Source organism: Aquarana catesbeiana, linkage group LG07 (genome assembly GCF_042186555.1).
Source record: "Aquarana catesbeiana isolate 2022-GZ linkage group LG07, ASM4218655v1, whole genome shotgun sequence".
Lineage (NCBI taxonomy): Eukaryota > Metazoa > Chordata > Amphibia > Anura > Ranidae > Aquarana > Aquarana catesbeiana.
Window position 1 is genome coordinate 336,414,413 of NC_133330.1, and position 15,701 is coordinate 336,430,113.

Sequence of the window (15,701 nt, forward strand, 5' to 3'; positions counted from 1 at the left end):
TCCATTTTTATTCACATTGCACATGGACACAGACAAACAGCTATTCCTTCAGAGCAACAATAAGTCAGAATCTGTAGCAAAGTTTGTTTAAATCCCTGAAATGTACATACAGTAGATCACCCTGGGGAGAATGTTTTTTTTTTCAATCACAAAAGTGGAGTTACTCTTTAAGGCAGGCTAAACCCAGTTCATTTTTAACATACAAGGCAGGAAGCCAGCTTCTGAATCTCTAACCCTTTGTTAGGAAAATCAGTGGTCGAATCTAGTTTACAATTGATAATGAGATCTGCCAGCACAGTGCAAATAGGGATAATTATGGCAAACACAGCTTCAATGTATTAGGTTGGTGTACTATAAGCAGAGACTCAGAAATGCTTGTTGTTTATCAGATTCTGCAGATTCCGGCTGGAGTCCGAAACAAGACGCTGTCCGTGGTGGCAGGAACTAGCTACGTCTTACAGCTGAGGGCAGCTTTAAGGCCATACAAAGTCCAAGGCTTCTGGGGTGACTGGTCAGCCAGAGTTACCATCAAAATTCCCTCCAGCACAGGTGAGATGGGGTGCTAGATCAGTTGGTGGTGCCCCCCCCCCCCCCCAGGATATAAATAGTGGGCTGAAGAGTGAGTCAGTCCGGTGGAAAGTTTAGAGGTGAGAGACATGTAGCTGGCCCCCTTGGGACTGTATTGGGCCCTTTTGGAGCGATACTGCAAGCAGCTGACATTATCCCAGCTAGGGGAATGCCTAGGACACTTGATGCCCAAGAAAGACTTAAAAGGGGTCAGGACTAAAGATCCCCACCTTGGAGGAAAAGTACTGGCAGCAGCCACCGCTGAATATGGAAGAAGTTGTATGCCTTGATGTTTGACTATTAAAGCATTGAAAACCAATTGTACAGTACTCATCTCTAATTTCGTTGGTGGCCAATCCCGAAACTGGTACCCTGCTCAGCCGGGGAGGAAGCGGGGAGAAGTGTCGTGCCAAGGTATTGTGTACGTTTTGGTGAGCTGATTACTTTAAGCTGGGACCCACGCTAATGAAGAAATTGGGCAGGAGTCCTGTTAGTGGTACCCAATGTTTTCTTGGCCTTGCCTACAAACATATATATGGCATCCCTGGATCTCCAGTCTCCAATGGTATCCCTGGATCTCCAGTCTCCAATGGTTTCCCTGGATCTCCAGTCTCCAATGGTATCCCTGGATCTCCAGTCTCCAATGGTTTCTCTGGATCTCCAGTCTCCAATAGCATCCCTGGATCTCCAATCTCCAATGACATCCCTGGATCTCAAGTCTCCAATGGCATCCCTGGATCTCCAATCTCCAGTGGCATTCCTGGATCTCCATATGTATCCTTGGATATCCAGTCTCCAATGGCATCCCTGGATCTCCAATCTCCAATGGCATCCCTGTATCTCCAATCTCCAATGACATACCTGGATCTCCAATCTCCAATAATATCCCTGGATCTCCAATCTCCAATGACATCCCTGAATCTCCAGTTTTCAATGGTATCCTTGGATCTCCAGTTTCCAATGGCATTCCTGGATCTCCAATGGTATCCCTGGATATCCAATCTCTAATGGCATCCCTGGATCTCCAATGACAACCCTGGATCTCCAATCTCCAATAACATCCCTGGATCTCCAATCTCCAATAACATCCCTAGATCTCCAATCTCCAATAACATACCTGGATCTCCAATCTCCAATAACATACCTGGATCTCCAATCTCCAATTACATACATGGATCTCCAATCTTCAATTGCATCCCTGGATCTCCAGTCTGCAATGGCATCCCTGAATCTCAAGTCTCCAATAGCATCCCTGTATCTCCAATCTCCAATGGCATTCCTGGATCTCCAATCTCCAATGGCATTCCTGGATCTCCAATGGCATCCCTGGATATCCAATCTCTAATGGCATCCCTGGATCTACAATCTCCAATGACATCCCTGGATCTCAAGTCTCCAATGGCATCCCTGGATCTCCAATCTCCAATGGCATCCCTGTATCTCCAATCTCCAATGACATACCTGGATCTCCAATCTCCAATAATATCCCTGGATCTCCAATCTCCAATGACATCCCTGAATCTCCAGTCTTCAATGGTATCCTTGGATCTCCAGTTTCCAATGGCATTCCTGGATCTCCAATGGTATCCCTGGATATCCAATCTCTAATGGCATCCCTGGATCTCCAATGACAACCCTGGATCTCCAATCTCCAATAACATCCCTGGATCTCCAATCTCCAATAACATACCTGGATCTCCAATCTCCAATAACATACCTGGATCTCCAATCTCCAATTACATACATGGATCTCCAATCTTCAATGGCATCCCTGAATCTCAAGTCTCCAATAGCATCCCTGTATCTCCAATCTCCAATGGCATTCCTGGATCTCCAATCTCCAATGGCATTCCTGGATCTCCAATGGCATCCCTGGATATCCAATCTCTAATGGCATCCCTGGATCTACAATCTCCAACTACATCCCTGGATCTCCAATGACACTCCTAGATCTCCAATGTGCATTTATAATTATTTAGAGTTTCACTCTTGAGTTATTATAATAGTATAGTCTGACCTTTTTTTTTTTACTTTTGCTATTAATTTTATTATTACTTGTATTCTCTCCCTGTTAGCGCAGAAAAGTTGGGCTATTAGGCGTCCAAACTCCTGCAGAGCTTAAGGCTGAAAACAGACACTCAGGTTGTCAAATTTTGTTACAAAGGTGACATCTGGATTATATGGATGAAAACAATTTTATTCTCCTCCAGGGCCCCAGAGTGTCAGTTATCAGCTCAGAGATGAACTTTTGTGGGGGTTTGCAGCCTTATGTGTCATTGGTTTATGATATGTTGTTGATGGATGTCTTGGTTTCCTGCAGGGTGGATTATATTGGCAGTCGGTCTATGTCTTCTGTGCATCCTGGTGGCTGTATTGTTTATGTGCTGTAAGTTCCCATTTTTATACAGGTGAGCAAAACTTCATCCTACAATGACATTCTTACATTTTAGTGGCCACTCTGTCACCATCCCAACTCCTTGGTGGCCAAGCAGCCAGATCATAGCATTCTATCTAAGCTCCTTATGGGATATAACATTTAGTCTAGGTTCACATCTATGCGGCTGCGCTCGATGCATTTTTCAGACACGTATTTTAGTGCATTTTACGTTTTTAAACCAGCGTTTTGTACATTTGTTTTTATGCATGCAGTTTTCATGCATTTTACGTTTTTTTTCTCTTTAAGGGCCCTTTCACACTGGGGTGGGGGCGGCGTCGGCGGTAAAACGGCGCTATTATTAGCGGCGTTTTACCGTCGGTATTCGGCCGCTAGCGGGGCAGTTTTACCCCCCGCTAGCAGCCAAGAAATGGTTAAAAACCACTGCAAAGCGCCTCTGCAGAGGCGCTTTGCCGGTGGTATAGCCTCGCCGTCCCACTGATTTCAATGGGCAGGAGCGGTGAAGGAGCGGTATACACTCCGCTCCTTCACCGCTCCGAAGATGCTGCTAGCAGGACTTTTTTTACCGTCCTGCTAGCGCACCACTCCAGTGTGAAAGCCCTCAGGGCTTTCACACTGGAGACAAAGCAGCGGCACTTTCGGGTCGGTTTGTAGGCGCTATTATTAGCGCAATAGCGCCTGCAAACCGCCCCAGTGTGAAAGGGCTCTAAACGCACTGTAAAACACACTGTATATAGCTGGTTGCTAAGGAGAAGCCAGCCGCGGTGTCCTTAGCAACCGATGAGTCATCAGCTGTCAGCGGGGTTCCCTGCTGAAAGCTGAATGTGAAAAAAATTAATAAAATTTGCCGGCAAAAAAATTTGCAAAAAAAACTTTTGGTTCTAGTATGGATTTGGAGAGGACCCCCCCACAATTTAAGGAAAATATGGCATGGGGCCCCCCCAAAATCTACACCAGACCCTTATCTGAGTATGCAGCTCGGCAGGTCAGGAAAGGGAGGGGACGAGCGAGCCTCCCCCCTCCTGAACCATACCAGGCCTGCATGCCCTCAACATGGGGGGGGGTGGGTGCTTTGGGGCGGGGGGGGCTCTATGTTGATGAGAGCCCCTTCCTCAGAACCCTAGCCGGTGGTTGTTGGGGTCTGCAGGCAGGGCGCTTATCGGAATCTGGAAGCCCCCCTTTAAGAAGGGGGCCCCAGATCCCGCCCCCTATGTGAATGGGTATCGGGTACATCGTACCCCTACCTATTCACCAAAAAAGCTGTGAAATGTAATAAACACACAAGAGCCGGTTTTTGACAATTCCTTTATTAATAGCTCTGTCTTCTCTAGCCGTCTCTTCCCGCCGTCTTCTCCTTCCCGCCGTCTCTTCCCGCCGTCTTCTCCTTCCCATCGTCACAAGGGGCAGGCTCTCTGGGTGATGTCATCGGATGGCTACACCCCATGGCTATATAAGAGGCAGCAGAGAGCGGGGGACAACAAAACAGATGAAGACATCAACAGAACAAGAGCGGCTTTTAAAAAATTTTTAGCGGGTAACCGGTGGCGAGGAAGAAAACAGCAGCGGGAAGAGATTGCGGCGGCAGGAAGAGGCGGCTCGAGGAGAAGACGGCGGGAAGAGACGGCGGGAAGGAGAAGACAGCAGGAAGAGACGGCTAGAGAAGACAGAGCTATCAATAAAGGAATTGTCAAATACAGGCTCTTGTGTTTTTATTACATTTCACTGCTTTTTTGGTGAAAGGGTAGGAGTACGATGTACCCGATACCCATTCACATGGGAGGGGGTTCGGGATCTGGGGGCCCCCTTCTTAAAGGGGGACTTCCAGATTCCGATAAGCCCCCCGCCCGCAGACCCCAAAAACCAGGTTGTCGGGAAGCTAGGGTTGTCGGGAAGAGGCCCTTGTCCTCATTAACATGGGTAGGGGGGGGCGCAAAGCCCCCCGCCCCAAAGCACCCACCTCCCCCCATGTTGAGGGCATGCGGCCTGATATGGTTCAGGAGGGGGGCGCTCGTTCGTCCCCTCCCTTTCCTGACCTGCCAGGCGGCATGCTCGGATAAGGGTCTGGTGTGGATTTTGGTGGGGACTATTCCCTATTTTTTTAAAAATTTGGCGTGGGGGAGGGCCCCTCTGAATCCAATCCATACTAGACCTAAAGGGCCTGGGGGGAACCCCATGCCATTTTTTTTTTCGCAAATTTTTTTGCCGGCAAATGTTTTTTTTTTTTTACATTCAGCTTTTTAGCGGGGATCCCTGCTGACAGCTGTTAACTCATCAGTTGTTAAAGTGGGGTTCCACCCAAAAAAACAAAAATACATAAAAAATCCTAAAAAACAAAAACAAAAAAACATTTGGATATTTTTTTTTTTTTTAACTTAGCTCTAAATGCCTGTTGCTAGGTGGTCCCTCGTAGTCTGCCCCTTCCTTTGCCTGGGCTGGTGACATCACTTCCCCCTCGGCACAGGAAGGACTCAGCTCTGCTCCCTCCCTCCTGTCAATCATCTGGGACCCATTACAGGTCCCAGGTGACTGAGCGGCCAATCACGGCGAGCGGCGCCGCTTGCGCATGCACAGTGGGTGCCAGCCTGTGAAGCCACAGCCCGGCGCCCACAGTTGCAACGCTGAACGAAGGGGGAGACGAGCGGGGCTTCCATCCCCCGCATCGCTGGACTCCAGGACAGGTAAGTGTCCAATTAAAAGTCAGCAGCTGCAGTATTTCCCAGCCTCCTGCTTAGCAACCAGCTATATACAGTGGTAAAATAAGAACCGCATCAAAAATGCACCACTTGTGTTTCTGGTGCAGCTCTATTGAAGTCTATTACCCGCAAATCATGGGAAAAAAAGTCCCTGACCCTTTCCAAAAATGCACCGGTTGCAAAACGCCTAGATGTGAACTAATACCATAAGAAACCATGTTAAATAGACTGTAGTGCGTTTCTGCAAACTGCAAAATGCACTAAAAAATGCATAAGTCTGAACGTAGGGTTAGCATCATCTTATTTATAAAATATCAGTTTATGGAGCAGGGAATGGACTGGATATTTCCAACCCAGTTTAAAGTGGAACTAAAAGCTCCTGTATTTTTCAGCCAAGGAAGCTGCCATCTTAGCATGTCTGGAATGCTAAGACCCTATTCACACTTGTGCGACTTCAAAATCGTGAGCTCTCCATTGCGACTTTACACTGCGACTTTATACTACTTTCGTGCAATTTTAATGCGACTATGTATCAGTGCCACTTTGTTCCAACTTTGGCTTTAATTAATGATAGCATACATGGTGTGACACAATTCCTTTTTCTGCCACAGCAATGGCTGGGGGTTAGAGTTAGGGCTATAGCTAGGGTTAGAGCTATGGCTAGGGTTAGAGCTATGGCTAGGGTTAGGCCAAGTTTTAGGCTAGGGTTAGGGCAAGTTTTAGGGTTTGCCTAGGGTTAGGGTTATGGCTAGGGTTAGAGCTATGGCTAGGGTTAGGCCAAGTTTTAGGCTAGGGTTAGGGCAAGTTTTAGGGTTTGCCTAGGGTTAGGGTTACGGCTAGGGTAGGCTACAGATGGGGTTATGGCTAGGGTAGGCTACAGATAGGGTTATGGCTAGGGTAGGCTACAGATAGGGTTATGGCTAGGGTAGGCTCCAGTTAGGGTTAGGCTAGGGTTATAGCTCATTTCTCTTGCATAAGGGACACAAGGAACAGAGATGGATGGACAGTTTGCTCGGGAGGGACTTCTCTGTAGAAGGGAAGGGCTGGGAATGGGGTCAAAAAGCAAATTATGTTACTATTTGTGCTTTACAAAGTCGCACACAAGTCTTGTATATATCATGCAGGTGTGACTTTTGAATGCAACTTTTGAGGGTTTACATTGAAGTCTATGGCCCTCAAGTCGCATGAAAGTAGTGCAGGAACTACTTGAAAGTCGCTATGAACGGTACTCACTGGGAAACATGGGGTACGACTTGTCATGAGACTTTGGGGTCCAAAGTCGCATGATAAGTTGCACAAGTATGAATGGGGCCCAACTGTCACATTGGTTGTGCTCTCAACCAAACTGTCAAACCATCAAATGGCTGGAATCATAGTTGATGTGCAGCACCATGACGGTGGCAGATCATACAGAGGCAGTGACGGCCTGTCCATACGGGACACAAGAACGGTGCCCCCCTAATCTTCATGCAGGGCGTCGGACGCATGGATTCCAATGAGGTTTTTTTTTTTTTAGAAGCACGTGATTAGAGGCTGAGGCTCTAATTGTCTTTAAAAAAGGGTGGGCTCGGGGCATAGAGAACTGCACCATGAGCCCACCCAGTTGTGTGACAATAGCAAATGAATATTCGCTATTGTCTTCCTTACTCTCCTCCCGGCCAATCAGGAAGCGGGTCACCTGATTGGCCAAGAGGAGAAGCGATCCTATTGGCCGTCAGGGAGGAGGAGGAGGGAGGAGACGCAGGGGAAGCTGCCGAAGCTGAAGAGATGCCGGCTGAAGCCACCGCCCACCGCCTGGAAGAAGCGCTGCCTAGATGGGGTAAAGATGGGGTAAGTGCGAGGCTGGTGACCAACCGTGGGTTGGGGAGGTGCCGACCGACCGAGGGGGATGATTGTTTGCCGCCCCCCCCAAAAAAAAAATATGACGCCAGCCGCCACTGTACAGAGGCCAAGATGGCAGCTTCCTTGGCTGTCAAGGATGGGGGGGTTTAGTTCCGCTATAAGAAAAAGGCCACTACTACACCGCTACTCCGGGGACCTCCACTAGCTTCCGGGTCCCGTGCCATGGGGTTGCACTTCTGAATTCTGAACACAGGAGGTTGTTTTCTTGGTACGGGTGCCATGCAGAGAACACTTTGCATTTTCTCATTGAATGCAAAGTGTTTCCTCATTGGACAAGGTGGCAATTGTGACATCACCACCCCAGCTCTCCACCTCAACGATTTGCATCTATTGAGAACATGCAAAGCATCCTCTGATTAACAAAATAGCCGGGCGTGGGACCCAGAAGCTGGTGGAGATCATTGGAGTAATTGTACCTACTACTGTGGTTTTCCGCATTCACAGGGATGTCGCGGCTTAGCCTGCAGTTTCTGCTTGTGAAATTCTTACCTCCTTGCTGCAGTGTTTCTACTAGAACTATGATTCTGTTCACATGCGCGGCTGGCTTCTGTGTTCACCTATGGGCTTTCGCTTCTACTCTGGAATTATATCCCTTTTCCTTCTATCACTTCTTAGTCCGCCTCACAGTCTGCTTCCCTATTCATAGACATGCACAGTGCAGCTGAGGGCAGCTTGTGTTGCCTGAGCAACTTCCTAGTTTCTCTGTACTCCTGCTTTCCCGCGTATTACTTGTATTCTGTGTCTGACCTCCCCGGTACTGATCCCAGCTTTGTCTACCATGTTTGCCTGCCTGCCACCTGCCTTGCCCTAGGCTCGTTTCCCAGAGCCTCTTCTGTCTCCTGCCATCTGTACTCTGAACATGCGAGTGGTCTCCACATCTTCAGCTGCAACCTGGTTCCAGTCTGCTGAAAGTCCATCACCCCCATCAGGGACCCTTGTGAAGAAGCGGGCTGGGGCTGGGCTTAGACTTAGACAAGTTGGCCATCTACAAGGGTTCACTACCAGATGTGATTATGTAAAAGTTGCAGAGACTGGAATTCAACTTCAAAGATACAAGATTTCGGGATACTTTAGAATCCTTCCTCAAGCTTCTTCAGGCTTTATACAAAAGGGATTTTTATAAAGCCTGAGAAAGGTATCTAAGGGGTTCCAAAAGCTTGCACCTTTCACAAGTTCAGTTGTCCAATAAAGGGTACTAAAGATTTCTGCACTGATTAATGGCTAACATGGTACAACAGTCTACTACTCATATATAGTTATATAATAGCTCACTTTGACCTCTTTTTCTTTCAGGAAACTGAAGAACAAGCTGTGGCCTCCCGTGCCAAACCTTCACCGCGTGCTGGACACATTTCTGGCTGAGATTCAGAAACAGTACCAGGTAAAAAAAAAAACTAGGAGAAACTAGGAAGCCTTAATCCAAATATTGATTATAGGTTATATATTTTTGGTATAGACCCTGTAAAGACCCACACACAGTTTCCTTTAGCCATATAACCACATCAGTGCTGTACTGGTCTACCAGGAAGATAGAGCGTCCCCTGATAGACCTTATAGAGAAGTCAGTAGGCCTGACACTCTACCAGGGTTTTACCTACACAGCCCAGTGAAGGGCGTAGACACCAATTGGCGGTACAGTGTGCCAAGCATTTTGTGTGGCATGTATAATCGTAGTGTTGCTAACACAAAGCTCTCACTCTTTAAACCTCCTAAAATGATGACCAATCAAATAATTGGAGATTTGTTCCTTTTCCATCATAACATAGCATCCTGATATAGCTTACCTACCACACCACCATTAGCTTCTCACTGAGCAGTTGTACAGCCCTCACCAGAAGGACATTAGTCATAATCTTTGCATGTGTGTGAGAGGGCAGTAGGGAATGAGCATGGAACATTACATTGTAAGGAATGCTTATAGCAGCCATTCTCATCCAGGGTTCAAGGGTAACTCTACTTTCGTGGGGGGGGGGGGGGGGGGAGAGCAAATAAAAAAAAATAATAATCTAGTATATACAATTGCAGCACAAGTCATATTGTAATTAAATGTTATTAAAAATTACCTTTCCTTTACAATCTGCAGCCACTGTAATTTTCTGTAAAATGCAATATGGCCACCTGGAGGCAAGCTTTACACAGATGGTGTAAAGAACGCCTCCTGTCATTTCCTGCATCTGTGATTGGCTAACTGATTCTCCCAGGAGTCTGCACAAATCAGATTTTGGGCAACCCCTGGAACAAAAATGTAACTTTTGGTGACATACTCTCAGGGGAAATCATGTCTAAAGGGATGCAGACCCTGTCACTTACCTCATTAGTGCCCTTCAGTTGCAGCAGCTGATTGATCATTTTAAAATCACTCCCATACAGATTAACTCTTCACATGGACACAGGCAAACAACAAGCTATTTCTTCAGAATACCAAAAAGTAGGAATCTGCAACAAAGTTACTCCTTCAGTGGAACCCTAGGGTTCCTCCAGAAATTAATAGGGGTTCCTTGAGCTGTGGTTGTTTTCCCTCCCATTTGATGGTGCTTACATTATTCTGGGGCCAATGCCACTTGAAAGAGCCAATGGCAATACACCAATTACCTTTAAAGCTGTCTGAAGGGCGGCATTCTAACCACAATTGTATGGTAGTCATTCTTTCCTTCTAGTCACCACTGTATGGGGACATTCCTCTCACTGACCCCTGATAAATTGGGTTTGTCAGGGGTTTCCCTAGACCTAAAAAAAAGGTTTCCAGGGTTCGCCAGGGGTTGGGGGTATGATGGATGAGAATGGCTGGCCTATAGGGAGACGGATCACCAGACAACCTATGAATTACATGGAACCTAAGCAGATACAGTAGTTCTAAGATGTTCTACTGGACTGTGGGCAATCCACTGCAGAGGCAACACTTAGCTTGGCATTAACACTCAGTGTGACAGTTGAACTTGATATTAGGATCTATAAAAACAAAGAAAGAAAATTATACCATTATAGCACTGCCTTGTACGAAATAATTACTCATCTAGGATAAGGGAATAGAGTTATGAGGATCATATTGTAAAATAAGACTTCAAAGGAGGGAAACTAAACTAAGGTGTGGAAAGCTTTGCACATTTCCTGTGGTTGACCTCATGCACAGCAATCTGACCTTAAGCAAAAACAGTTCTTAAAGCTACAGTATTTAGAGCCTTGCTAAAATGAGCTAACTCAAAAATACTGCAAAGGGGAGTACATGAGAGCATATAGGCATAGTAGCTGTTCATTGCTTGCTATAGTTTTTTTAACTGTCAACATGGCATCTGGAATTCAGTTGGTTGGCATGGCAAGACAAATATTGTTCTTCCCTTCAGTTTTTATGCCACAGCCACAATACTGCCACACGTGACTGAATTGCACAGTTTAATAGTAAGGGACTCTCTGTCAAGTTTGCAGTGTTTGATATGTTTTTGGTCTTCCTATCCCAGCCTGACTCAACGTCATATGAGAAGACTCCCGAGGATGTTCCTCAGCCCTCTTGTCTGGAGATCCTCTCTGAGGTGACTCTTTCCAGTGAAGGACAACCGCTTTCTCGTGATTATGTGCAGCTTTCTCCTCCGACCTACCAAAATGAGGACAACTGGCCGAAGCTGGAGCTCTTGGACCTTCACCTGGAACTGAATGCTAAAAATCAGCCACCCAGTGCTCTCATCAATCAGACTTACCTGCCCACCAGTTGGAGCTTTTAAGGGGGCAGCCAACAACTTACACATGAGAACACCCATTCTCAGTCCAGGTTCTTTGGAAAGCCAGGGTTGCTGGAGGTCCCTTGAGCAGCGGCTGTTTGCCATCTGATAGTCACTGCACAATGTCAGAGCCAACAGGATGTGACAGAGCTAATGGCATAACATCAATTATCTTTTTAGATGTCTGTAAGGGTGGCATTCTTCCTTCTAACCACACAGGAAAGGGGTATTCTTTCTCTTACTAGCCATATTGTCATGATGTCCTTCTGCCCCATCCCCAATGAAATGGTGCATTCCTTCCACTGGCCACCACTGTAAAGGGGCATTTTTCCTTTCACAGAACATAGATACAAAGGGACGCCTCTCTCACTTACCATAGTCTAAGGAAGCCCTTCTCGAAATGACCGTCAATATACAATAAAGTGACACTTCTCTCACTAACCACAAATGTAAAGTGGTCATGTGTATCTCTGCCCATAATGTAAGGTTGCCTTTTTCCAATGACCACCAATGTAAGGAGACACATCTTTCACTGACCATAACATAAGGGCGCCCTTCTCCCAATGACCGCCAGTCTAAGAGGAAGCATCTATTAATGACCACCAATATAATGTGACACTTCTCTTACTGACCATAACATAAGGGTGCGATTCTTCCAATGACCACCAATGTAAGAAGACACTTCTCCCACTGACCAACATTGTAAGATGACACGTCTCCCAATGACCACCTACATAGCGTGACCCGTCTCTCAATGACCACCAATGTAAGGGGTCATGTCTCTCACTGACCATAACATAAGGGTGCCTTTCTCCCAATTACCACCAATGTAAGATGGCACATCTATCAATGACCACCAATATAATGTGACACTTCTCTCACTGACCATAACATAGGAGTGCCAATCTTCTAATAACCATCATGTAAGAAGACACTTCTCCCACTGACCAACATTGTAAGAGGACACGTCACACAATGACCACCAGTCTAAGGTGACACTTCTCTCAATAACCACCAATGTAAGGGGTCACGTCCCTTACCGACCATTACATAAGGGTGCCCTTCTTCCAATGATAACTAATGTAAGAGGACACGACTTTCAATGACCACCAATATAAGGCAACACTTCCTTCAGTACCACAAATGTAAGGGGTCAGATCTATCACTGACCATAATGTAATGGTGCCCTTCTCCAAATGGCCACCAAGAACCACTTCTCCCACTGACCAGCATTGTAAGAGGACACGTCTCCCAATGACCACCAACATAATGTCACACATCTCACACTGACCACCAATGTAAGGGGTCACATCTCTCACTGACCATACCATAAGGGTGTCCTTCTCCCAATGACCACAAATGTAAGAGGACACGTCTTCCAATGACCACTAATATAAGAACACACATCACTGACCATGAATGTAAGGGGTACATCTCTTCTAGACCATAATGTAATGGTGCCCTTCTCCCAATGACCACCAATTTAAGGAGACACTTCTCCCACTGACCAACATTGTAAGAAGACATGTCTCCCAAATGACCACCAACATAAGGTCACACATCTCTCAATGACCACCAATGTAAGGGGTCACATCTCTCACTTACCATACCATACGGATGCCCTTCTCCCAATGACCACAAATATAAGAGGACACGTTTTCCAATGACCCCTAATGTAAGAAAACGCCTTCTTCACTGACCATGAATGTAAGGGGCACGTCTCTTCTTGACAGGGGCGGAATGACCATTCAGCCACTCGGGCACTGCCCGAGGGCCCCGGGCCACTAGGGGGCCCCATCATGGTTGCCAGCCTCAGTAAAACCAGGAACAGTATGTAAAAATCTGTTGTTTTTTTTACATCTGTCTCTGAAATGTCCCTTACCGATATCCTTTTGGTCTAAAAATCCTGAGATTATAGCTGCCCCACCTCTCCAGTACCTTCTCAGCCAATAGAAACATGTATGTGTATACTGTGCAATTGTATACTGTGTGTGTGTATACTGTGTGGCCCCATAATCTCTGATTACCTGGGGGCCCCGTAATCTCCTATTGCCCGGGGGCCCCATGAGTTGTCAGTCCGCCCCTGCTTCTTGACCATAATGTAATGGTGCCCTTCTCCCAATGACCACCAATTTAAGGAGACACTTCTCCCACTGACCAACATTGTAAGAAGACACGTCTCCCAATGACCACCAGCATAAGGTCACACATCTCTCAATGACCACCAATGTAAGGGGTCACACCTCCCACAGACCATAACATAGGGACACCCTTCTCCCAATGACCACAAATGTGACCATGAATGTTAGAGGTATGTCTCTCCTTGACCATAATGTAAGGAGGCTCTTGTTCTAATGACCACCAATCTAAGGTGACACTTCTATTAATAACCACCGATGTAAGGGGTTACTTTTCCAACCGACTACCAATGCAAAGGGGACCCTTCACTGGACACAAATGTAAGAGAGTCTGTGTTTCTTTTCTGGACTTTATCTTTTCATTTTAATTTTACGATTGTTACTAAAAATGATTTTATGATATAGAGCAGCAAGTGTTAAGCATGATCCACCTTCAATTTTGCATACTCTATATATGCCACTTTCTTCATCCTTTTATTTATTACGTCTATAACTTATGGATCTTGGTAATGTACGGTGAACTAGCAGGGGTTCCTTAAAACCTAAAATTACTTCAACGGTTCCTGTGGGGTAAGATGATTGAGAAAGACTGTATAAGAGGAAGAAGGAGGCGTGATTGTGGATAATATATAAAGTAATGACTGTAATACTTAAACAGAAGATGAACAGGTCATTATGCTGAATATTAATTTAAAGATCCACACTATCAAATACAACTACATATAAGAAGCGCAGGGGGACCAGTGCAAAAAGTAATTTGAGTCAAAGTCCCCCTCTGTCTAGTCTTCTTATTGATTTTATTTTGGTAGTAACAGTAATCAATCAATCAATATGCAATACAGATTAAACAAAATCTCTTGCACATAAGGCCACCATTACAAATTACTCGTCTTTGTTGTTTTATTTCCTTGACTACATGTGTGATGCATCCCTCAATCTTTTTTTTTTTTATAGGTGGGGTGTTGCCATATGGTAATTTTTGGATACCGTGTATTTTAAGGGTCGTTGATGATAATTAAAAGCTTGCAAGTGCATCAAAACTATTTTTTTTTCCTTTATTGTGTCTATTTATAAAAAAAAAAATCACATCGTAATTCACCCAGTGAAAGAGAATGAACATTCGTTCTGTGGGAATGTGCTGTATTTTTTTAATCAAATTAAACGAAGAAAATACAGAACCGGACCATTAGGTGGTGCTAAGTATCATAGGAAATGCCTATGCAGTGTTAATTTTGGCAGCAAATTTGATCTAAAGGGTAACTCCACTTTCCTGGGGGAAAAAAAAAATAACAAATAAAAAAATAATATAGCGTGTACAATTGCGATACAAGTCATTGCAATTAAATGTTATTAAAAATGACTTTTCCTTTTTCAATCTGCAGCTGCTGTAATTTTCTATAAATGCAAAGCAATATGGCTACATGGAGCTGTTCTGTACACAGAATATGTACTGACCACTCCCCAGAAACATAATTTCCTGTTTGTGTGATTGGCTCACCAATTTTTTGCAGAAGTCTGCCTAAGATGCAAGTCAGATTTCAGGCATCCCCTGCAACAAAAATGTCATTTTTGGTGAGATATTTCCAGTAGGAACACATCTAAAGGGATGAAGACCCAGCAGCTTTCCTCATTAGTGCCCTGCAGCTGCCACAGCTGATTGATAATTATGAAACCACTCCTATTAGACCGACTAAGCACAGAGGCACAGACAAACACACAGGGATTTCTTCAGAATAACAGAAGGTAGGAATCTGCAGCAAAGGTTGTTCTAATCCTGGCAATGTACATAGATCACCCAGGACAGAATGTTTTTTCTTAACAAAAGTGGAGTTACGCTTTAACCACTTAAGCCCCGGACCATTTGGCTACCCAAAGACCAGAACACTTTTTGCGATTCGGCACTGAGTCGCTTTAACTGACAATTGTGCGGCCGTGCGACGTTGCTCCCAAACAAAATTTATGTCCTTTTTTCCCCACAAATAGATCTTTCTTTTGGTGGTATTTGATCACCTCTGCGGTTTTTATTTTTTGCGCTATAAACAAAAAAAAGGCGACAATTTTATACTTTTATACTTTTTGCTATAATAAATTTCCCCAAAAAATAAATAAAAAAACTATTTTTTTCCTCAGTTTAGGCCGATATGTATTCTTCCACATATTTTTGGTAAAAAAAAAATCACAATAAGCGTTTATTGATTGGTTTGCACAAAAGTTATAGCGTCTACAAAATAGGGGATAGATTTATGGCATTTTTAGTAATACATTTTTTTTTTTACTAGTAATGGCGGCGATC

At 45.1% G+C, this 15,701-nt stretch overlaps 1 protein-coding gene across 1 annotated transcript in view; it reads left to right on the forward strand.

The window, feature by feature from the left end:
* MPL (MPL proto-oncogene, thrombopoietin receptor) overlaps window positions 1-15,469 on the forward strand; it is a 31,286-nt gene extending 15,817 nt beyond the window's left edge. Inside the window, exons 9-12 of the mRNA XM_073593911.1 lie at window positions 390-549; window positions 2,888-2,975; window positions 8,851-8,938; window positions 11,013-15,469. Coding sequence (XP_073450012.1) covers window positions 390-549; window positions 2,888-2,975; window positions 8,851-8,938; window positions 11,013-11,273 — 597 coding nt within the window. The 3' untranslated portion in view covers window positions 11,274-15,469. The remainder of the gene's footprint in view (window positions 1-389; window positions 550-2,887; window positions 2,976-8,850; window positions 8,939-11,012) is intronic.
* The last annotated feature ends 232 nt before the right edge of the window (window positions 15,470-15,701 follow it).